Source organism: Lepus europaeus, chromosome 5 (assembly GCF_033115175.1).
Source record: "Lepus europaeus isolate LE1 chromosome 5, mLepTim1.pri, whole genome shotgun sequence".
NCBI lineage: Eukaryota > Metazoa > Chordata > Mammalia > Lagomorpha > Leporidae > Lepus > Lepus europaeus.
The window spans coordinates 121,608,988-121,632,909 of record NC_084831.1 but is presented as its reverse complement, the minus strand read 5'-3'; the positions used below and the strand labels follow the sequence as shown (position 1 = coordinate 121,632,909).

Sequence of the window (23,922 nt, the reverse complement as noted above, 5' to 3'; positions counted from 1 at the left end):
AGGGGCGTGCCTAGCTGTAGCAGCCAAGTGCTTTCTGGCAAGCCAGGAAGAAAGTGCGTAAACCAAAATTCAGGGGCTCAATAAAAACTTTTAATTACACTTCAAAGACTTCGTACAGTGCAACAGTGAATATTCGCGGTTGATATTCAAGAGTCCATTTTATCAGCTGTTAAGTTTCCCCTGCCCCTCGATTCTCCACTCAAGCTTCCTGTCTTGCCCAGTCTCCCAGAAGTTGCTCCTGGTTTTGGTTGCCGACCCCAATATGTCAGAAAACGTGAACTACTCTGGTCTCCAGTTTTGGGGAAATGGAGGTCCACTGTCGCATCCCCACCAAGACCTGTTTGAATCAAACCCAATCCAAGTCCCTAAACGATTAGATTGGAAAGGGCCAGGGGTCCCTTTAATTGTACATCCGTCATCCTTTAAGTGTGTGTAAGAGAGACAGAGAAAGAGACAGGGAGAGAAGAGTCTGAAATATGAGAAAAACAAAAGGAAATTAGTTTGGGAGGGAGAAACACCCTAAGGAAGGCAGGAGACTATGTCCTGCTCATGTTACTTTACCCACTTTGCCATAGTGGGGAAGTCAAGTCTCTAGTGAAAGTTGGGGAGCCAAGCAGACCACTGTTCAGAGGTCTTGCTGGGTTGAGCTTATATATAGAGAGGAAGGGCCCTTGGCTTCCATTTTAGGGTGGGTTTCAGGGTAAAGAGATGAGTGAAGAGCAGGAGGATTCAGAAGTTAGCTGTGGGCCCAACCTTTGGATAACCATTTGTGGACAGAGATTGGAGGGCTCTGGTGACAAAATGTGGGAAGGGACAAACAAAAATAAGCAAAAGGAAGAAAACTCCTACAGATAAGAAATCAAGTGGGCAATGGTGGTGGTGAAGGTTGAGAAATATTCACATGGTTTTCAGAGTGATCTGGCCAACATGGAAGAATGTGCGGCAGCCATAAGAAATATCAAGGCTTCAGGTAGCTAGCACCTTTCAAATTGGCACAATGGCCTTTCCCAGGGGGGCGGGACCAATAGGAAAGTTTAAAGGACTACCCAGACCAATTGTCTTAAGCAGAAATGCGCTTTGACACACTTCCTTTTCATTCCATTTGCTGTACCGCTCCACCTGCAGCACGGGCTTGGTGGAGGAAGCAGGGGAGGAAGGATGAGGCAGGGAGGGAGCACTCCTCCCCTAGCTCCCAAGGAGAGCTTACACGGATAATGTCGGCAGTATCAGGCTGGTAAATGCAGTGGTCCTGGTATCGGGTGATCTTCTGAACTGCTTTTTACTCTCTTCCAAGCACAGAATCGTGACTGGGATGACTTCATATTTGGGGAGAAAACCAAAACAATCCTACATCTCTGAGATTCCCATCATCAGACAACATCTGTTGCTTGAGTCCGAGCCGTTGGGTATATGTGTGTGTGAGTGTGTGTGTCACGGCTTCCTGGCACTGAGAACCTCCACTGCACTGTCCCAGGCTTGGCTCCGCTGGCCCATGGAGATGTGCTAAGGAAAACGCATCTTCTTGTTGCTTCCCAAACCAACTACTCTCTCAACCTACTTTTGTTAGGTTTTTGGGTAGTGGTCCAAGTCCAGTATACGTCAGACAGCCAGGTCTATGTCCACCACTGTGGTCATCTGGGCCAGGGGACAGCTTACATTGTCCCTTAGGGCTGCTGAGACTAAAGGGACACTGAAGGGACAGGGAACTGGAATTGAAGACAAAGCTACATTACACTTTTCCTCCTGTCTGAGGAAGGGGTGGGCTCTGGCAGCAGGATTGGTACATTAGCAGGACTAAGATAACAGCCTGTCACAGATGTTAAGAAAATACACACTTAAATAAAGTATCGACATTTCTCCCCAGTCTTAGAACTCCTCCAAAGACAGATCCGTGCTCTGGAGACCCAGAAGTTCCTGTTGCTCCTACTCCCTGTGCAAAAGTGCCTGGTAACTTGCCTCCTAGTGGCGGGAAAAACAAAGCAGAGTAGTCTGATGGGCAGCTCAGTCCCAAAACAAAAATATGCAAGCCTGGGAGAGCACTGAGGGCAGCTGCTGGGAGGCTGGGCAGCAAGCCCAAACGGAAGAACCAGCAGTAGCAAGCAAACCCTATGTACAGCTCTTCTCAGGGTCAGGAACACAGATGCAGGGGGGAGGGTTAGCAGCGTGGCGATGGAGATGGGTCCTTAGAGACAAGGCCTGAGCACGAGGACTGAGGGAGGGAGCTCAGTTCAGCTGGAGAATGAAAAGTCGTGGAGGCAAGGGATCGAGGAGTGGAGCCTCTTCAGCAACAGCAGTTCAAGTCTCTGTCCCTGTCCGACAGGCCACGTGGCCCAGGGCAGGGGGACACTTGGGGAGGGTGCTGCCCTCCCCACCCTGCCCCCAACCCGAAGTAGTGTGGGAAAGCAGCAGGCTTCTCTCTCCCGCTGGTTACCAGTGTCTCGAGTCCACCAGCTCAGGCCGCAGGCTGAGTTTCTTGAGGCTCTCGTAGCCCACCACGATGACAATGGTGGAGGGCGTGGCCGAGATGATTCTGGCAGAGAGGCCCTTCATGAGGCCCCACGGCCCCTCCTCCGCCATGAGCTGTCTGAAGGTCAGGATGATGGAGTTCTTGCCCTCGACCTGGAAGAGTCAACACAGTGGAGGGCCACTGTCGGCACTCGGGCCCCCTGCTCAACGCCCCGTGCCTTAGGGTCAAGCAGGGGAAGTGGAGCTGGGGGCCGCGGAGCTGCGTTCCGCTGCTAAAGGACAGTGCACACAGTGGTTTCGTGCGCGCTCCGGTGCTGGACCACTGGGCTCTGAGTTCTGCTGCCCACTTGCTGAGGGCACCACCACGGGTGACTTATCAGCTCCTTGTGCCTGTTTCCTCCAATACAAAACACTGGTTAACGATGCCTCCAAGAGGCCCTTCTGAACACGACAGAAAATTATCCTCATAAATGCTGACAACAGTGTCTGCAGATGGTAAACTAAATGTTGGCTATTATTATCAGACGTTGTGGGGCAGCAGATCTACCTGCTGCTTGGGCCGCCCGCATCCGTATCAGAGTGCCTGGTTCAAGTCCTAGGTGCTCTGCTTCTCATGCAACGTCCTGACCATGCATCCTGGTAAGGAGCAGATGATGGCCCAAGGACTTGGGCCTCTGCCACCCACACGGGAGACCTGGATGGAGCTCCAGGCCCCAGCTTCAGCCTGGCCTAGCCCTGGCTACTGTGGGCATTTGGGGAGTGAGCTTCCTCATGGAAGATCACTCGCTTGCACTCGCTCGCTCTCTCAAGTAGATGAAAATAAATAAACAAGTATTTAAAAATATAGCATTAGATAAGCTACAAAGTTGTGCATCTTTGGACCAGGTGCTTCTCTCTAGCCTCAAGAGGCTGGATTAATTCCCCTGTAAACCCTCTGCGACACTGGCAGTCGTCTTTTGATTCTGATCGTCTCAATCCCAGTGAAGACCTAAGGTAGAAAACTCCCCCTCCCCTCCTGTCCTTTCTCACATATTGTGGCCTGTCCTCTCTATTGCACTAGATGCCTGGCCAAGACAGAACCCTCTTCTCCCTTGTCAACAGCCCCACGCCCTACTCTCACTGCCACTCCAAACTCCACCTTTAGAGGCTGCCATTCCGGTCGTCAGCCCATCCAGGACAGATGCTCCCCTTGCCCATACCTCTCTCTCTATGCTATGACCTTCATAAGGTGAGATCCCAGCCGTGGCTGGGAACATCTCCCCAGCCCACCCTCCTCCTTCAGTACCCTCCTCTAAACTCTCTTCTTCCTGTCCAATTCTTTCTCAGGTGAACACCTCTGCTCCCTTAACCCTCACACTCATCCACAGCATGTCAAGGGCTTTTTCAGTTACGTCACCAGCCTTGCAGCCTGGGAGCTCCTCAAAGCAGAGACCTGGGGGCTCGCACTGTAGTCGAGGGTTAGGCTGTCACTTGCAAATTTGAGATCCCATATCAAAGTGCCGGTTTGTAGCCTAGCTGCCCCGCTTCTGATCCAGCTTCCTGATGATACCTGGGATGGCAGCTGATGATGGCTCAGGTGCTTGGGCCCCTGCCACCTGTGGAGGGGACCTGGATGGAGTTCCTGGCTCCTGGCTTTGACCTGGCTCAGCCCTGGGTGTTGCACCCATTTGAGGAGTGAATCAGCAGATGGAAGACTCTCTCTCTCCGCCTCCCTCACCGTCACTCTTTCAAAAGAGTACATGAATCTTTAAAAGGAAAGCAATGCCTATGCTTTCCCTGGAACACCCAGGACAAGGCTCAGGAAGAATGGGGCTGGAACTTTCCTTCCAAGTGATCATTTTCAAATGGCAGGGAGGGGACTCTTTCCTGGGGACAGAAACACCTGCATTTACTACTCACCTCCTTCCTGACATCGTGCTGATGGGGAAGCTGGCTTTATCCCCAACCTGTTACAATTATTTTTCTTCCCTCTCCTCCCACCATTAGCTCATGAGAACCCCATTCTCCTAAACATCTTTCTTCATTCTCTACTTTTCCTCCTAAGTTACCCAAATCAGATATTAAAACCCTCCATCTCCTCTATGTAAAACATTGCACAGCTGCAGTTCTGTTCCCTTGGTCTGGGTGCTGTGTAGTTGTCTTCTAGCTGACTCAATGCTGGGGCTACAATTTCCAGAGAGCACCACTGAGGGCCTCGTCAGCATTTTCACTGATTCCACAGAGCAGAATCTGTAAAACCAAGACCTTTTGCAGAGAGAATAAAAGCTCTCACCCTTTGCAGAGAGCTCATGACTGAACATAAAAACTAGATGGACTTATGAAATTAACTTAAATAAATCCTGAACGATAAGGAAAGGGTGATTGACAGCCTATGGAAGAGACCAGTAGAATTCCTGGCCATAGAATAGACTTGACGGAAGGGCCCTTTTTTCTACCAAGGGTCATTTGGATATTTTTAACATTTGCAGGCCATACAAAATTATCAACTTAAAAAAGTAGCCTGCTATAGGGGCTAGCACTGTGGCACAGTGAGTAAAGCTACAGAATGCAACACTGGTACCCCATATGGGTGCCAGTTCGAGTCTCAGCTGCTCCATTTCCACTCTACCTCCCTGATAATGACCTGGGAAAGCAGTGGAAGATGGTCCAAGTGTTTGGGCTCCTTCCATGCATCTGGGAGACTAGGATGAAGCTCTGGGTCCTGGCTTTGGCTTGGCCCAACCCCAGCCATTGCAGCCGTTTGGGAGGTAAACCAGTGGATGGAAGATCTCTCTCTCTCTCTCTCTCTCACTCTCTGTGTAACTCTGACTTTAAATAACTCTTAAAAAAAAAAAAAAAATCAGCCCGCTTTAGATTTACCAGGCCAGACCACATGCTTCACTGGCCTCGTATGGCCCTGGGCTGGACCTCCCCACCCTGGACTGGAGGCTTGCAAGGTAGCAGTCAGGGTGAAAAAGCATTCCGGGTGCTTTCAACTGCTCAGCTGCTTTCTGCAGACGGCGGGCACGAGGAAGGGGCTTGCACGGCCAGGAGAAGGCTGGCTAGACTAGAAGACCTTAACACAGAGGGGTCAGGGGAAGGCCGGAGGGCCAGGTCACGCTGCTAATGGCTTCTCTGGGAGGAGGGCCGGAGAGGAGGTTCGTCTTACCTGTACTCGCGTTCGGATGACATCCATGGGGTTGGTGAGGATAGAGGCAGTGGCTGCAGCCAGGGGCCCCGAGATGGCTTGAAAGACAATGTGAGGACACTCCTTAGGACACAGGGAGGAGAGCTGTTCTGGAATCCAGGGAGAGACAATGGCTCAAGACATGAGGTACCACGGTCTGCCCTCACCGTGCTGCCTCCTCCCCGCTGGTGCCCCAGCCATGACAAGCCTCGGTCCTTTGCCACCTCAGAACTCTAACTCCCATCTTTTGTTCCCATCTGCAGCCGACAAAAAATTACAAATCTCGGGCCCCTTCCAGAAGTCATCTTGGCGACATCAACCACTTAAACATGCCTCTGGAGCAGAGGATTCCAAAACCTCTTTGCTTGCTGGACTCCTCTCATCTGATGGACAGAAAATCCTTCCTGATGCAAAAACCTTGTCTCTCGCTCTGTTCCTCCCAACTCAAGGGTAGAAGAACACCCAGGAATCAAGTGTTTACATGTACACAGAATATGTTGGTCAGGGTACATTAAAAACTGGTGAAATTAAAGACTGACTATAAGGAAGGGAATTGAATGACTGGTAAGTTGGGAAACCTTACACTGCATACCCTTTCCTATATTTTGAATTCTGAAATGTTAATTTAAAAAAATAAATAAAAGCAGAGGTGCTAGTGTTGTGGTGTAGTGGGTAAAGCCACTGCCTGTGATACTGGCATTCTGTATGAGTACTTGTTCTGGTCCTGGCTGCCCCACTTCTGATCCACCTCCCTGCTAATGGCCTAGGAAAGCAGTGGAGGATGGCCCAAGTGCTTGGGCCCCTGCACCCATATGGGAGACCCAGAAGAAGATCCTGGTTCCTGGCTTCAGTCTGGCCCAGCCCTGGCCACTGTGGCCATTTGAGGAGTGAACCAGTGGATGGAAGATCTCTCTGTCTTGCTCTCTCTCTGTTTCCCCTTCTCTTTCTGTAACTCTGCCTTTCAAAACAATAGTAATAATATTAATTAATTAATGTATGTATGCATGCAGAGCCTGCATTGTTGCTCAAGGGATTAAGCCACCATTTGCGACACCTGCAGCCCATATCGGCACTCCAGTTGGAGTCCTGGTTGCCCTGTTTTCGACCCAGCTCCCTGCTAATGTGCCTAAGAAAGCAGAAGATGGCCCAAATGCTTGGGCCCCACCACCTATGTGGGAGACCAGGATGGAGTTCTAGGCTCCTGGCTTCAGCCTGGCACAGCCTCAGCTGTTGTGGCCATTTAGGGAATGAACCAGTAGATAGGAGAACTCTGTCACCCTGCCTTTCAAATAAAATGAATGATAAAATTAAAATAGAGAGTCTCGGGGTGGGTACTGTGGTGCGATGGGTTAAGTCACTGCTTGTTGGGGGGCATTGTGCCTGCAGTGCCGGCATCCCATATGGATGCTGATTCATGTCCCAGCTGCTCTGCTTCCCATCCAGCTCTCTGCTATGGCCTGGGAGAGCAGTAGAAGATGGCCCAAGAGCTTGGGCCCCAAATGGGAGACCCAGAAGAAGCTCTTGGCTCCTGGCTTCGGATCGGCACAGCTTCAGCCATTGCAGCCATCTTGGGAGTGAACAGGCAGATGGAAGACCTCTTTCTCTCTGTGCCTTTGCCTCTCTGTAATTCTGCCTTTCAAATAAAATAAATACATCTTAAAAAAAAAAAAAGTCACTGCTTGTGACACTGCATCCCATATTAGAGTACTGGGTCAAGTTCTAGCTACTTTGTTTCTCATCTAGCTTCCTGCTAACCATCACGGGAAGCACCCACCCATGTGGGAGGCCCAAACGGAGCTCCAGCATCCTGGTGTTGGTTTGGCCCAGCCCCAGCTGTTGTGGCGCTTTGGGGAGTAAACCAGCAGATGGAATATCTCTGTCTCTCACTCTATTACTCTGCCTTTCAAATAAAAAAAGAAATGTTTAAAAAATAAAAAATCTTGGGGCTAGCGCTGTAGTGTAGCAGGTAGAGTTGCCACCTGCAGTGCCACATTCCATGTTGGTGCCGGTTCAAGTCCCAGCTGCTCCACTTCCCATCCAGCTTTCTGCTATGACCTGGGAAAGCAGTAGAAGATGGCCCAAGTGCTTGGGCCCCTGCACTCATGTGGGAGACCTGGAAGAAGCTCCTGGCTCCTGGCTTCAGATTGGCATAGCTCCCACCATTGTGGCCATGCGTGGAGTGAACCAGCAGATGGAAGACCTCTCTCTGTGCCTCTGCCTCTCTGTAACTCTGCCTTTCAAATAAGTAAATCTTTAAAAATAAATAAATAAATCTTACCTTATAGTGAAGATTTTCACTAATCTATGTCAAGAAAGAAAAATTCAGTTTTAAAAATGCTAATGAAGGTAGAATGGTACCCAGATTCACCCATTCCTAAACAAAAGACAACTTCACCTACAATTGATTTTTTTTTGTAACCTTTTTTGCAGGTGAAAGATAAGAGTTTATTCATTTATTCAAGAAAAATATACTGAGTGACTACCATGAGTCAGTCACCCTGGTCCTGAGTTTGGTTTGTTTTTTAAAGATTTATTTATTTATTTGAAAATCAGAGTTACAAAAAGGGAGAGGAAGAAACACAGAGAGAGATTTTTCATCTGTTGGTTCACTCTCCAGATGGCTGCAACAGCCCGGGCTTGGCCAGGCTGAAGCCAGGAGCTTTATTCGGGTCTCCCATGTGGGTAGCAGGTGCCCAAGCACGTAGGCCATCTTTGGCTGCTTTCCCAGACCATTAGCACAGAGCTGGATTGGAAGTAGAACATCTGGGACTGAAACCGGCACCCACAGGGGATGCCAGCATCTCAGCTGGTGGCTTTGCCCGCTTCCCCACAGCACCCTGCTCTTGAGTTTCAACAGGGAGCAATGAGTCTCAAATTCCCTTAGGAAATTCAAATGGTAGTGAGAGAAAACAGATAAAAAAGAAAGCAAAACCTATAGTTTTGTCAGAAGCTGTGTGCCATGGATAAAAATCCCACATAAAGGGAGCTAGAGAGTGCCAAAGGATGGGGGAGGCAGAGGGGAAGAGTTGGTCAATTTTTTTTTTTTAAAGATTTATTTATTTACTTGAGAGGGAGCGATAGAAAGGTCTTCCATCCGCTGGTTCACTCCCCCGATGGCTGCAATGGCCGGAGCTGGGCTGATCCAAAGCCAGGAGCCAGAGGCTTCTTCCAGGTCTCCCACATGGGTGCAGGGGCCCAAGCACTTGGGCCATCTTCTACTGCTTTCCCAGGTCATAGCAGAGAGCTGGATGGGAAAAGGAGTAGCTAGGATATGAACCAGTGCCCATATGGGATGCAGGCACTGCAGGCAGAGGCTTAGCCCACTACACCACAGCGCTGGCCCCAAAGTGCCAGTTTAAAGAAGGTAGTTATGGAAGCCCTTTTCAACAAAGTGAAGTCTGACCAAAGGCTGGAAGGAGGGGCCAGTGCTGTGGGGTAGCAGGTAAAGCCGCAGCCTGCAGTGCTGACACCCCATATGGGTGCTGACTCAAGACCCAGAAGCTGCCCTTCCAATCCAGCTCCCAGCTTAAGTGCCTTGGAAAGCAGTGGAGGACAGCCCAGGCACTTGGGCCCCTGCATCCATGCAGGAGACCTGGGCGAAGCTCCTGGCTTTGGATCAGCCCAGGTCTGGCAGTTGCAGCCATTTGGGGAGTAAACCAGTGGATAGATGATCGATCTCTCTTTCCCTGTAATTCTGCCTTTCAAATAAATAAATCTTTAGAGGGGAATAAAAAAAAGACTGGAAGGAGAAATCCCCTGGAAATATCCGTGGAAAGAGCTTTCCAAGCACGGGCTAGCATCCTGTGCCAAGGCCCTGTGCAGGAGCACAGCTGCGGGGTTAAGGGGCAGAAGTCCAGCAGCCCCGAACGTGTGCGGGAAGAACAGCAGGTAAAATCCAAGAGGTGCATCATTTAGGGCCTGGAGGCCACGGCAACACAGACTTCCACTCTGAGATGGGATGAAAAATCAATTCATCAGGGGCCAGCACAGTGTAGTAGGTTAAACCTCCTGCCTGCAGTGCTGACATCCCATATGGGCGCCGGTTCGAATCCCAGATGCTCCACTTCTAATCCAACTCTCTACTAATACTCTGGGAAAGCAGCAGAAGATGGCCCAAATGCTTGGGTCTCTGCTCCCAGGTGGGAGACAATTAGAAGCTCCTGGCTCCCGACTTTGGATTGGCGCAGCTCCGGCTGTTGCAGCCATTTGGGGAGTGAACCATAGGACGGAAGACCTCTCTCTCTCTGTCTCTCCCTCTCTCTATCTGTAACTCTGCCTCTCAATAAATAAACAAATCTTTAAAATAAATAAACAAAAAAAATTTAAAAAAGAAAAATCAATTCATCATCTCAAAGGTTCCTTCTCAGTTTTCTTTTTGACAGTGACCAAACCCCTAAGAGTATTCTCTCACACTCAGTTTTGGTAGTTTGTGGCCAAGAATTAAACATTGGAGGAGAAGTATGGCAGGGCAGAAGACAGGGCTTCTTTTTTTACGATTTATTTATTTTATTTGAAAGGCAGAGCTATAGAGAGGAAGAGACACACAAAGAAAGGGAGATCTTCCATTCCAGAATCAAAGCCAAGAGCTTCAATCGGGTCTCCCACATGGGTGGCAGGGGCTCAAGTATTTAGGCCACCTTCCGCTGCTCTCCCAGGTGCATTAGAAGGGAGCTGAATCACAGGTGGAGCAGCCGGAACAGAACCAGTGCTCTGAAGTGGGATGCCAGCATTGCAGGTGGCAGCTTAACCCCCTGTGCCAGTGTTGGCCTCGGGAAGTGAGGCCTTGTAAGTCCCAGCGGGCATGGCAGAACCCCTTGGCCCTCCCAGCACCACCTCTCCCCCAGTTTCTGATCACTCTCTTCCTGACAGCCGGCACACAAACAGAAGCAACGTGAACTGGCGGCCCCGCCTAATGAGGTCCTGTTTCTCCTAAAAACGCTGTTTTGCGATCACTAGGATGCAGCACTGGACTGGCACAGCCACCTCCATGGGCCTGTGAACACTGGCTCCCAGGCCTGCAAATGGCCATGGCATCCAGATTCCAATTCTAAACACGTCCACATGCCATTTCCTTTTGGCTTACGAAGAGGATGGAAAAAACAGGCAATAAAGTGGGGCAAGACCCTCACGGCCTCACTCCTCTCTACTGCTCATTCAATAGATGTTTACCAAGCACCTGTTCTCCACAAAGCGGAAGATAAACCAGGTACCCTGGTTTAAGTCCCTCCTGGCCAAATAACCGTGATAGTTAACTTTAGGTGTCAATTTGACTGGATGGAGGCATACCTAGAAACTCAGAAAAGCATTATTCTGAGTGTGTCTGTGAAGGTGTTTCCAAAAGAGATTAGCATGTGAGCTTGTGTGGTCCTGGTGGGAAAACTCACCCTCACTCAGCTAGGGGGTCTGGCGAGAAACACAGAAGGTGATCTCTCCTAGCGAGCTGGACACTTGCCTCCTGCATGGACATCGGAATTCTAGACTTGCCGGCCACAGGACTTGCACCAGTGCCCCCCACCAAGATACACCTCCAGCCGCCTGCCCTGATCCTCCGGCCGCTGGAGCTGAATTGAGCCATGCCACAGGCATCTCAGGATGTCCAGCTACAGAAGATCTGTCAGGGGACTTCTTGGTGGCCATGATCCCATGGCCCAACTCTCTTAATAAACTCCTTTTCATACAGGTCTTACTGATTCTGTTTCTCCATAGATCCCTGACTAGTACAGTGCTCTTGGATAAATGATAATGCTTAACATAAAACAGAAATGTGCAGGAAAATGCTATCATGGAACTTATATTCTAATTAAAGGGCTGGAAGTTGGGAGTAAAGAAACTGCAAATTATGACAAGTACCACGAAGGAACAGGGTGCTAGGACAGAAAGCAGAGAGGTCCCCTTCCCAATAGGGTAGCAAAGAAACCTTGACAAAGGTGACCTGCAGGGAAGCTGGGGCAGAAGCGTGAGGAAGCACCAGCCATCAAACGACAGGGGACAGAACACTGCGAAGGCCTGGAGGTGAGAACAGGGCTTGGTGTGTACCGGGAACTGAAAGAAGCGCGGTGAGGGTGGACCAGAGAAAGCAAGGTTAGAGTGGCACAAGACGGGGCTCAAGAAGAAAATGGGGCCACGTCATCATGAGCCAGTGAACCGTGAGAAGGAAATGCTGCTAGGCAGCACTGGCAGATTTTAAGCAAAAAAAAAAGTCAAGACTCCATCTCCACATCCAGTACTACAATCATACGTCGCCCAACTGTGGATACAACAGATTCTGAGCAATGCAGCATTAGGTGAGCTGACACTTGTGAACATCACAGAGGGTGCTCACACACGCGGACAGCTACACTGTTACTGGCATATCATCTTACGAGCACTATCACGTGCAAGCTGGTTTGTTTGTTTGTTTGTTTTGACAGGCAGAGTGGACAGTGAGAGAGAGACAGACAGAAAGGTCTTCCTTTTGCCGTTGGTTCACCCTCCAATGGCCGCCGCGGTAGGCACGCTGCGGCAGGCGCACCGCGCCGATCCGATGGCAGGAGCCAGGTGCTTCTCCTGGTCTCCCATGGGGTGCAGGGCCCAAGCACTTGGGCCATCCTCCACTGCACTCCCTGGCCACAGCAGAGAGCTGGCCTGGAAGAGGGGCAGCCGGGACAGGATCGGTGCCCCGACCGGGACTAGAACCCGGTGTGCCGGCGCCGCAAGGCGGAGGATTAGCCTAGTGAGCCGCGGCGCCGGCCCATGCTGGTTTTTTAGAAGTACAGTTTTTAAATTTTTATTTATTTGAAACGTAGAGACAGAAAGAGAGAGAGAGATAGAAAGGTCTTCGAGCCACTGGTTCACTTCCCAAATGCCTGCAACAGCCAGGGCTGGGCCAGGCTGAAGCCAGAAGCCAGAAACTCACACGGATCTTCGACATGGGTGACAGGAACCCAAGTACTTGAACCATCACCTGCTGCCTCCAGGATGTGCAACAGCAGAAAGCTGGAACCAAAGCAGAGCCAGCACTCAAACCCATACACTGATACAGGATGTGTCCCATGTGGCACCGTAACTGTTGCACCACACGCCTGCCCTAGTTGTCTATCACTAATTGAAATAGCATTCGGGCTGGCGCTGTGGCACAGCGGGTTAAAGCCCTGGCCTGAAGCACCGGCATCCCATATGGGCGCTAGTTCTAGTCCCGGCTGCTCCTCTTCCAATCCAGCTATCTGCTGTGGCCTTGCATAGCAGTGGAAGATGGCCCAAGTCCTTGGGCCCCTACACCCAAGTGGGAGACCTGGAAGAAGCTCCTGACTCCTGGCTTCAGACCGGCACAGCTCTGGCCGTTGTGACCACCTGGGGAGTGAACCAGCAGATGGAAGACCTCTTTCTCTGTCTCTACTTCTCTCTGTAACTCTGTCTTTCAAATTAATAAAATAAATCTTAAAAAAGAAAAGAAATATCATTATGTGGGGGCCAGCGCTGTACATAGAGGGTAGGGCCACCGCCTACAGTGTCGGCATCCCAAGTGGGCGCCAGTTTCAGTCCCAGCAGCTCCACTTCCAATCCAGCTCTCTACTATGGCCTGGGAGGGCAGGAGAGGATGGCCCTGCTCCTGGCCATTGTGGCCGTCTGGGGAGTGAACCAGCGGATGGAAGACCTCTCTTTCTCTGCTCTGCCTCTCTGTGACTCTGCCTTTCAAATAAACAGATAAATCTTACAAAAGAAAAGAAAAGAAATATCATTACATGGTACGGGACTTTATTTACTAATTTACCAGTCCCTGAGCTCGGTGTTGGGAAGTACAACCATATTCTCACAGAAGTTGCAGTTCACTGCGGGAAGAGACCTTAACATAATAATTACACTAATGTATCATTACAAACTCAACTAAGTGTTCTGAAAAATAGGAGCACAGGTTCATGAGAACATAAAGCAGATGCCAAGGTCCAGCACTGTGGCACGGTGGGTTAAGCCACTACTTACAATGTCAGCATTCTATACTGAAGTGCTAGTTTGCTCTGTCTCCAAGCCAGCTCCCTGCTAATATGCCCAGAAAGGAAGCAGAAGATGGCCCAACTACTTGGGCCCCTGCCACCCACGTGGCAACCAGAATGGAGTTCCTGGATCCTGGCTTTGGCCTGGCCCAGACCTGACTGTTGCAGCCCTTTGGGTAGTGGATGGAAGATCTGTCTCTCTGTCTCTCCCTTTTTCTCTATTGCTCTGCCTTTCAAATAAATAAGTAAATCTTTTTTTTAAAAAAAGATTTGTTTTATTTATTTATTTATTTTTGACAGGCAGAGTGGACAGTGAGAGAGAGACAGAGAGAAAGGTCTTCCTTTGCCGTTGGTTCACCCTCCAATGGCCGCCGCGGCTGGCGCGCTGTGGCCGGCGCACCGCGCTGATCCGATGGCAGGAGCCAGGTGCTTCTCCTGGTCTCCCATGGGGTGCAGGGCCCAAGCACTTGGGCCATCCTCCACTGCACTCCCGGGCCACAGCAGAGAGCTGGCCTGGAAGAGGGGCAACCGGGACAGGATCGGTGCCCCGACCGGGACTAGAACCCGGTGTGCCGGCGCCGCAAGGCAGAGGATTAGCCTAGTGAGCCGTGGCGCCGGCCCAGATTTGTTTTATTTATTTGAAAGAGTTAAAGAGAGAGGTAGAGCCAGAGAGAGAGAGAGAGAGAGGCCTTCCATCCACTGGTTCACTCCCCAAATGACTGCAACAGCCAGAGCTGAGCTGATCCGAAGCCAGGAACCAGTTTCTTCCAGGTCTCCCTCGCGGGTGCAGGGGCCCAAGGACTTGGGCCGTCTTCTACTGCTTTCTCAGGCCATAGCACAGAGCTGGATCAGAAGTGGAGCAGCCAGGACTCAAACTGGCACCCATATGGGATGCTGGTACTGCAGACTGGGACTTTAACCTACTGTGCCACCACACTGGCCCATAAGTAAATCTTAAAAAAAAAAAAAAAAAAAAAAAAACTAGACTGAGCATCAACAAAAGATCCTATGAGGACAGCTATAAGTGTGAGAATGAAATAATGAGAGACTGGCAAGGTCTTCAGAGCTGCACATGACGGACATTAGTTATGTTAGTTTTTTCCCCTTTCCCAGAAACTTTCTGTGTAGTAGAAGAAGTGAGGCACAAATAACATCAAGGCAAATGCCATAACTGCCTGAAGAAGAGTTAAGGCAATGTCACAGATATTGGAAGCAAGGAAAGACCCCTGCTTAGTGAAGAGTTACATGGAGAGGATAAGAGACAAAGCAGTAAGAAACACTTCCGGTGAGGCATGACGTCCCCAGGGCTAAGTGTACCTGGAAGGCATCTAGGAGAGGAATGGCATGAACAAAGCTCAGAGGTAGGACAGGTGCCGCCCGGCTGAGGAACAGGGCATCGTCCAGCCAGGCCGCAACACAACACAAAGGGGCAGCAGGTGTCACTGTGCGAGGAGACTGTCGCCGGGCTAAAGGGTTTAGATTTTATTCAGTAAGCAGGAATTGCTGCATCTAGATTGAAGTCCAACAGTCAGACTGTCTGTCCAAAGCTTTGGACAGGTTAGGCTGGAACACAGAGTTGTTAGGACATATTAGAAAAATGCATCTACAGGCTGGCGCCGTGGCGCACTAGGTTAATCCTCCGCCTGTGGTGCCGGCAGCCCATGATGGCCCAAGTGCTTGGCCCCTGCACCCGCATGGGAGACCAGGAGGAAGCTCCTGGCTCCTGGCTTCGGATTGGCGCAGCTCCGGCAATTGCAGCCACTTAGTGAGTGAACCAACAGAGGGAAGACCTTTCTCTCTATCTCTCTCTATTTCACACTCTCTCTGTAACTCTACCTGTCAAATAAATAAGTAAAAAATCTTAAAAAAAAAAAAAAGAAAAGAAAAGAAAAATGCATCGAGGTGCAAATGAAATCAAATTAGCAGAGAAGGGCAACAGAGACTCCAGGAAAAATGCTCAGATTCCCTGGAAATGTATAATAGGAATAGGAAGCATTTTTAACATTAAGATCACCAGAATCAGGGAAGGTGTTTGGCATAGTGGTTAAGACACCACTACAGAAGCCCATGCCACATATCAGAATGCCTGGGCTTGGCCAGCACCGCGGCTCACTAGGCTAATCCTCCGCCTTGCGGCGCCGGCACACCGGGTTCTAGTCCCGGTCGGGGCACCGATCCTGTCCCGGTTGCCCCCCTTCCAGGCCAGCTCTCTGCTGTGGCCAGGGAGTGCAGTGGAGGATGGCCCAAGTGCTTGGGCCCTGCACCCCATGGGAGACCAGGATAAGCACCTGGCTCCTGCTATCGGATCAGCGCGGTGCGCCGGCCGCAGCGCGCCAGCCGCGGCGGCCATTGGAGGGTGAACCAACGGCAAAAGGAAGACCTTTCTCTCTGTCTCTCTCACTGTCCACTCTGCCTGTCAAAAAAAGAAAAAAAAAAAAAAAAAAAAAGAATGCCTGGGCTTGAGCCCTGGCTCCACTCAGGATTCCGGCTTCCTGATAATGTGAACCGTGAGAGGCAGCAAGTGATGGCTCAAGTACTTTGGTCCCTGCCACCCACATGGGAGACCTGGACTGAGTTCCTAGCTCCTGGCTTTGGCCTGGCTCAGTCCCAGCTGTTGTAGGCTTCTGGGAAGCAAACCTGCAGATGTGAGCTCTGTCTGCCTTTCAAATAAATAAAATTTAAAAAATAAAAATAAGAGACTGTCAGAATCCATCCCCAAAGAGATCAGAGGAGGAGGAGTCCAGGAATCTCAAAAAAACTTGTCTTTTGGCAAGTAATCCCTTTTCTGGGGATACATTATGGGAGTGGAGAGGTTCAAAGTCACACAGCACACCTTGGATTTAACGATGCAAGGGAGAAAAAAACTACCTCAAAAGCTCATCCCTCAATTTCATCTTCACATCCCAACATCCCATGCCTTTTGTCCTTCACCTCCCAACTGTCTGCCAATCTTCCCCTGACCCAGGTCAGCTCAGCACACCAACAGCATACACCGCCCACTGTCCTAGCCGTCCGCTGTTTGGTTTTATTTATTTATTTTTTAATGATTTACTTATTTATTTGAATAGCAGAGTTACAGAGATTGGGAGAGACAGAGAGATCTTTCATCCATTGGTTCACTCCCCAAATGGCCGTAACAGCCAGGGCTGGGCCAGCCGAAGCCAGAAGCCTAGAACTTCATCTGGGTCTCCCACATGAGTGCAGGGGCCCAAGCCCTTGGGCTGTCCTCTACTGCTTTCCCAGGTGCATTAACAGGAAGCTGGATCAGAAGTGGAACAGCTAGGACTTGAACCAGCGCCTGTGTGGGATGCTGGCATTGCAGTTGGTGGCTTAACCTGCTGTACCACAATACAGGCCTCTAGTAGTCTGTTTCACTGGTCTGATTCCCCCTACTATATGAGAAGCTATTATAAGGCAAAAACCGTGTCTATTCATCTTTGAGTCCTCTTGGATTCAAATGTTTTCTGAACAGACGGCCCTTTCCGCCATTACACTGCACCTCCAGTCTACTGCACTCTAACGTGCACACAGCAAGAGCATCTCAGCCCCGTTGGCAAACCCCGCCTCCTCCCCCGCTCTCCTGGCCCCTGCTTACCTGCGTAGAAGTGATAGAAGGGCCACCACACAGCACTGTTCGGGATATAGGTAAGTAGTGACGCCACATAGCCTCGGTAGAAACCACGGAGCCCATCAGCCCGCAGGATCTGCCTGATGATGTCCTTGGTTTGGCCAAAAGCAACTACCCCCTGTCCGTCCGGGCTCCCGCGCACCTGGAAGCGGCCCATTTTCTCACCCTTGCGCTGCATCATCAGGTGCTGGGAGACCACGTCGATGGGCACCGTGATGCTCTGGGCCACAAGGGAGGCAGAGCCCCCGGCCACCAGCGACTTGACTGTGTTGCTCTGGCTGTAGTCAGCCACGAACTTCCGAGTGAGCTCGTATGTGGTGACGTAGCACTGGCCGGAGATGAGGGTGAAGGTGTTGACCAGGAACCCCCGGTAGAGGCCGGTCACGCCGTCTGCTCGCAGGATCTTGATGAAGGCATCAAAGGTCCCGTGGTAGAGGCTCTTGCCCTTCTGAACCTGCAGCCGGGTGCGGATGAGGGTGAACGGGTAGACGCTGACGCGGATCATCATCGTCATCGCCACGCCAAACACATAGAACTTCTTCTTGTCCAGGTGCTCCCATTCGATGATCTGGATGTTGCGCTTGTCTTCCATTGTGCCTGAAGACCTGGGCGTCGAGCAGAGTGGAGGGATGTGAGCGGGAAGGTCGGGACTTCGCACTTGCCCTCTGGCCAGGTTCTCAAGCCCCGTTCTCAGGCTTCCTCTCCGGGGACACTCACCTCACCCAGCCTGACTCTGCCCACCCTCACCTGCCCTTCCGTCACGGGTCAGGCTACTGCCCCCTTCTGTCCTTGACCGACTGGTCCTTCCTAACTCAGTCCCTCCTGCAGAAATCGTTCCTCCCTTCAGAGGCTCCTGGACGCCACTCCCACCCCAGCTCCCCACCCCCAGCTGACAGGACTGTCTATCCTAAACTCTGCCCTGGCTTGGGTCCTGGGGTCACAGCCATGCACGGGGACCGCTCTCCTTCTCTGGCTGGCCCAGGTGGGCAGAGCTGAGGAAGCTGTGGACAGATCAACCACCTTGCAGCATGCAGAGCCTTTAAGTGGGCCAATGGGGTGTCCCTACGAGACATTTGGGACCATCTCGAAGGCCATAGGGACTGTGCTCCATTCTCACGCCCCTGGGCCCACGGAGGAGACCCCACTTGTGGCCTTTCCTCAGCGGTGCCTCTTATCTTCCCTTCCTAGCTGACTCACTCTTAGGCTAGTTTTGGTTTCCCATGCTGGTCACCAGGGCTCCGCGGGCCCACCCTCACTACACTTACACTGTGCAGTCTGCACTCGAACAAAGCGTGGGAAGAGGGCGCGTGGGGCTTCCCCACCACAGGACACCCCCGATCATCTCCCCTCGCTGCAACGAAAGGAGCGCGAAAATCAGGAACAGGTCAAAGGTCAGAGTCCTCTTTGGTTATTAGATAACTCACCCCAGAGAAAGACAGCAAAGAGCCACCTGGGAGCCAAGTGCTTTCCCCGGAAGAGCCTGGGGAAGTGCGGGGGAGAGACCGTGTTTAACCTGCGCTCTCAGCTCTGACATAAGCCCCAACCTCAGCCCTGGAGGATGAAGGGAGAAGCGACCGAAGACATAGACCCTGCCTTGGAGCAACGCATAGTCTGGGACACACGGTAGCTCTCCAGCAAATGTAAGACACAGAGGGACAGGAACCAGGGCAAACTCACGGACATGTGGCCTATGTGTCCAGTGTGTCCACTGCCTAGAGTTTCAAATAAAACTGATAAGGTTATCAATGTCGCAGTTGTATAAAAGCAGGAGCTTCAAACTAGGAAATGCCAAGCCAGAGGACATATATTAGACATATCCATGGCGGTAACGTGGTGTGCTCCGGTGCAGCCCAGCCCCGCTCTGCAGGATCCAGTACATTTTCAGCCAGACCAGGAAGGTGGGAAGTTAAATTCCAGGAAATGCAAAGTCACAGGCGTCCCGGGCTTTGCGAGACAACCAAAGGGCTGGGAAAGGAGGTGGCCACACCCCAGAGATGGTGCCCCACACAGGCAGTGCCAGCAGCAAACCTCACGCCACTGCCCAACCTGAGTCCCTCCTCAATCACTTCCCAACCAAAGGACCCAACTCAGAATCAGGTCATCTCGGGGCCATGGAAACAGCTCTTGGTTTCCCCACGGAAGTCAGTGGGGAAGCAGAGCTGGCTGTCCAGAAATCCCTGACCCGGACTGTATCACTTTTGTCAAAGTATGGGCCAGCTGCAAGGCACACCGAGCACTTGACAGCGGAGCGGAAAGCTCGGCTTGTAGGTTTGTGGCATGGGTAGGGGGCACGGAACCAAGATGCGCTCCCTGAAGGACAAAGCAGTTCGAATGAAGGAGGAATACACACAAACAATGAGCAGGAAAGAACAGCTTGGAAGTGAGGAGACGAAAGCCAGCTTGGCTGGCCAGATAGAAAAACTCGAGTGTGAGAAATACAGGCAGGAGCAGCCTTGGAACACTGACGTGCCTACTGCTGTAGGCAAAGGCATCCCTTCCAGCCGGCGCCCCGGCTCACTAGGCTAATCCTCCCCCTGCGGCACCGGCACACCGGGTTCTAGTCCCGGTCGGGGCACTGGATTCTGTCCTGGTTGCTCCTCTTCCAGTCCAGCTCTCTGCTGTGGCCCGGGAGTGCAGTGGAGGATGGCCCAAGTGCTTGGACCCTGCACCCACATGGGAGACCAGGAGGAAGCACCTGGCTCCTGCCTTCGGATCAGCGCGGTGCGCCGGCCGCAGCGGCCATTGGGGGATGAACCAACAGAAAAGGAAGACCTTTCTCTCTGTTTCTCTCTCTCACTGTCCACTCAGCCTGTCAAAAAAAAGTGTCCCTTCCTCCCCAGCCTCTGCCCGGGGCACTGCCCAAGACCAGTGGGGCAATCTCCCCTTCAAAAGAACAAGTCTCTCTCATTCCCACTGGGCGGTTGTCAGCCAGGGTCCCAAGGTCATGACTCCAGTACCATTGAGAGGTGAGGCGAAAACCTGCTACTCCATGCAATCCTTAGAACGTCACCTGTGACCAGGGCGGCACCTCTGACACATGAGGAGACAGGGTTGGATAAGGTTGAGTAACGGGCCCAAGGTCACGAAAGCGGACTGTAAGCCAAGATTTCTCCTCCAGTCTGCCACGCTTTCTTGCCCTCGGGAGTTGAGTTCCAGCACCAATCAGTCTGTTCGGTTTGCAGCCAAGTCACTTCCCCTCATTGGAGGCAGAAGGAATGCCCTCACGAGTGCAGGTCACCCAAGGGTTAGGGATAAGCTCTGGGTCATGCAGATGCCCAGGGACTTCTCTCGGCTTTGTTCCAGAGGAACCAAGAGCTGCCTCTGCTTTCCCACTGTGCTTGTGGGGAAATGGATCTGATGGGCTGGACGGGCACACTGCCATTACAGGACAAATACAGCAGGACCCAAGCAGGAGGGCCTCCTGCCGGGCACATGCAAACCTCAGGCTATGAGGGCAGAGGGGCAGAGAACGACGGCTCTGTTCCGGGAGCTGGCTTCACAGGTGCCTACTAACCTGCCAAGCTCAATCACTAGACACCAGCGTCTCTTGATGAGAAATCCCAGGGAAGCACCCATTGCCCCTTCTCTCCTCCTGCCTCCAACTCTCACATGGGTCAGTCTGTTTTATATTCCCAGAATGAAGCAAGGACTCTCAGAGGCAAATAACTCTCCCCATTGTCATGGTGACAGGAGAAGCCACCGGAGGTCACGCCTCCCAGGGATACACCACTGCCCTAGCAGACACCTGGGGCACTGCACCCACCTCCACCTGTTCAAAAGGTGGGAGCTCAACCTGCTCTTGTTACATAACCTGCAGACTTCCTGCTGAAACACGAAACCAGTTCCTCCTGTCTTACTCTTTAGAAAATCCCCTCTGCAGATCTCTGCACGCAGATTTCCTTCAGACTTCTCTCTTCCCAGTTCAGTCAGCCCAACGTCTTCATGATTCTTTCCCAGCCCCTTATTTGCATCCATGGCTCCAATCCTGGACTCTCTCTTTCTCTCTCTCTCTCTCTCTCTCTCTCACCTTTTAACACTGCTGAGGCACAAATGTGGATGTGCTTCTTGTGGGGGACCCAAAAGATGAACTAGGAATTACTGAGCGCCATCCTAAAGCCATTGAGTGAGGTGTTAGAGATGGGACTCCCACTACTGACCCCACCAGTGGAAAGGGAAAAATTGGCCCCAGGTATTTAATCTCCTCTCCATTTCCACTCTCTTCCCTGGATTAAGCCGCCACTTAAAAATGCCAGCATCCCACTTCAAGGGGCCAGCACTGTGGTGTAGCGGGTAAGGCTACAGGAAGTCTGCTGGTTCACTCCCCAATTGGCCGCAACAGCCAGAGCTGTGCTGATCCGAAGCCAGGAGCCAGGGGCTTCTTCCGGGTCTCCCACACTGGTACAGGGGCCCAAGGACTTGGGCCATCCTCTACTGCTTTCCCAGGTCATAGCAGAGGGCTGGATCGGAAGTGGAGCAGCCAAGACTTGAACCGGCACCCATATGGGATGTTGGCACTGCAGGTAGCAGCTTTATCTGGTATGCCACAGTGCTGGCCCCTCAAATAAATTAACCTTAAAAAAATCATACCACACTACTCACTAAGTTCTGAGATAAGATTCCACTCAGAAGGCAGTGCCACCTGGAAGGCAAGGTCATACCAGAGACAGAGCGCAGGAGTCAGGAGATCTCTGTCTGAGTCTCATTTCCATTACCTTAAGACTAGTATAAGTCACTTCAGTGATACTCATTTTCATTTGTAAAATGGGGCTAAAAACTAACAAAGCCCATCATAGCCTCATTAACAGTGTGGTGCAACTCACAGGAGCTAACAATTGTGAAAGCATTTTGTCCACAATAGAGCGATTACAGAGTTCCACTGGATGGTGATGCCCTAAGTTATTTTCCTTCTAAGTGATCCAAGACCAGGAGCACGGACAATATTAGGATCTTGTTAAGAATTCAGAATTTTAGGGGGCCGGCATTGTGGCATAGCAGGTTAAGCCTGTAACACCGGCATTCCATATGAGTGCCAGTTCATGTCTCACCTGCTCCACTTCTGATCCAGCTCCTTGCTAATGTGTCTGGGAAAGCAGAGGAAAGTGCTTGGGCCCTTGCACCCAAGTGGGTGGCCCAGAGCCACTGCAGCCACTGGAGGAGTGAACCAGCAGATGTCTCTCTCCCTCTCTCCTTTCAAATAAGTAATAAAATATTTTTAAAAAGAGGAATAATTTCAGGATGCACCTGACCTGTGAATAAAAGCCATTTTAACAAGATCTCTAGGTGATTTATGAGTTACAAACTGTGTTTGGGGAGCCTTGCTTTAAATATTAGGCATCAACAGAACTATAGGAATGACAACCACTCTCAGAGTTCAAGATCATTATGACCAGGTTAGTAGCCATCTGACTGCCTCCCTACCAGTTACTGAAACCCAGCGCAATGATGACCACTTGGTCCATTCCAATCTTTTCCAATCAATCATCCTCGCAAAATTAAACGGCCTCCACGAACTCCTGGCGAGATACCCACCCGTCCCCACTTCTCAGCTGCAAACAAGGAGGGGACAGGCCAGCATCCTCCAGTCCCTTTGTTCTCTCTGCTGCACCTGCAGGGCGCTCAGCACCCCGCCGGTTCTGCCACACGCAGATGAGCAGATGTACACGCGTGCCCACCTGTCCAACTGCACATCATCTCCTTCTGCCAGGTCACTGCTCACGCCTGCGACCCCTTGGAGATGATCTGCCTTGCACACAGCGCAATTCCCACCCTGCCTGCCCTTCTTTGGCTTTCCATAGGTGCCCACGTGACCCTCCATCACAGACACCACATGACAATCCTCTCCACATACTCCACGTGACACCCCCTTCATGCAGCTTCTGCCCTGATCCCCTCACAGCCCGACGCTGGCTCCTGTCACTGTAGCGAAGCTCATGCTGCTCCGCCAGGAAGACACGCGTCGCCGGAGCTGTCCGTCTCTAACACTGCACGGCGGGTCCCCACGGCGCTGCAGCCGGCGCCACAGACACCTGCTACCTCCCTGACAAGTCCTGGTCCGCTGAGACCTTGGTCCTCAGGCACCCCAAGCCGGCGATTTCTTACCTTCTCAGACCCCGGCAACCCCACCGCGTCTGAGGAGCTCTCCACGCCTGGACCTCTAGGCCGCAGCCCCCACTCTATCCTCTGTTCCCAGCGACCGCCGGCCTCCTCCGGGCGCATCTTCCTCCATCTCGACTTGGATCCCGGTGTTGCCGGAACCGGAAATCGACTCGCTGTCATTACCGCCCCCTGCGGCGGGCGGGGGAGGGGGGCGGAAGAAGCGGTGGGAAATTCCACCAATGGCGTACTGAGCCTTGGAGCCGCCCCTAGAACGAGGGTCGGCGGCCATCTTGGGTTTGGGCACTAGCCACGCCTTCTTCGGCCTCGGCATGCCCTGAGCTCTAAGGCGCCTGCGTGTTCTCCTAGGGCTCTTTCTAATTTGCGGAAACTGAGTCACGGGGTGGTGTTTGACTATCCCGTCGTAGGAATGGGTCGTAAGTGGGTCACCTTGTGTGTCGGCATCTGTTGGAAGCTTCTTGTTCCAAACGAATCCGATTTTTCTGTAAATTTTCTCGTTCCTCTTTTACAGAACCAAAACCGTAGAGGCCAAGGTGCAGAGGACTGTTAGATAACCAATTTTGAAGCCCGGGAAATCA

General features: G+C 51.7%; 1 protein-coding gene across 2 annotated transcripts; it reads right to left on the bottom strand.

Moving 5' to 3' along the window:
- Window positions 1-68: 68 nt before the first annotated feature.
- SLC25A44 (solute carrier family 25 member 44) lies at window positions 69-23,503 on the bottom strand. 2 transcript variants are annotated; one of them, XM_062192476.1, is made up of 4 exons: window positions 23,330-23,503; window positions 17,198-17,835; window positions 5,615-5,742; window positions 69-2,619 (listed from the first exon to the last, which is right to left on the bottom strand). In XM_062192476.1, the coding sequence occupies exons 2-4, from the start codon at window positions 17,820-17,822 to the stop codon at window positions 2,428-2,430; spliced, it is 945 nt and encodes a 314-aa protein (XP_062048460.1). In that variant the 5' UTR covers window positions 17,823-17,835; window positions 23,330-23,503; the 3' UTR covers window positions 69-2,427. The 2 variants fall into 2 exon arrangements, with proteins under 2 accessions (XP_062048460.1, XP_062048459.1); XM_062192475.1 differs by lacking the exon at window positions 23,330-23,503 and adding an exon at window positions 18,496-18,574.
- Window positions 23,504-23,922: the final 419 nt, after the last annotated feature.

What these genes read in the sequence shown, in the direction of transcription:
- SLC25A44 (XM_062192475.1), bottom strand. Translation starts at nt 18,572, where the DNA reads ATGATCGGGGGTGTCCTGTGGTGGGGAAGCCCCACGCGCCCTCTTCCC. An exon ending in CTTCTATCACTTCTACGCAG is followed by an intron (nt 5,743 to 17,197) that starts GTAAGCAGGGGC and finishes CCTGGATTCCAG; the next exon opens with AACAGCTCTCCTCCCTGTGT. An exon ending in TCATCCGAACGCGAGTACAG is followed by an intron (nt 2,620 to 5,614) that starts GTAAGACGAACC and finishes TGACTCTTCCAG; the next exon opens with GTCGAGGGCAAGAACTCCAT.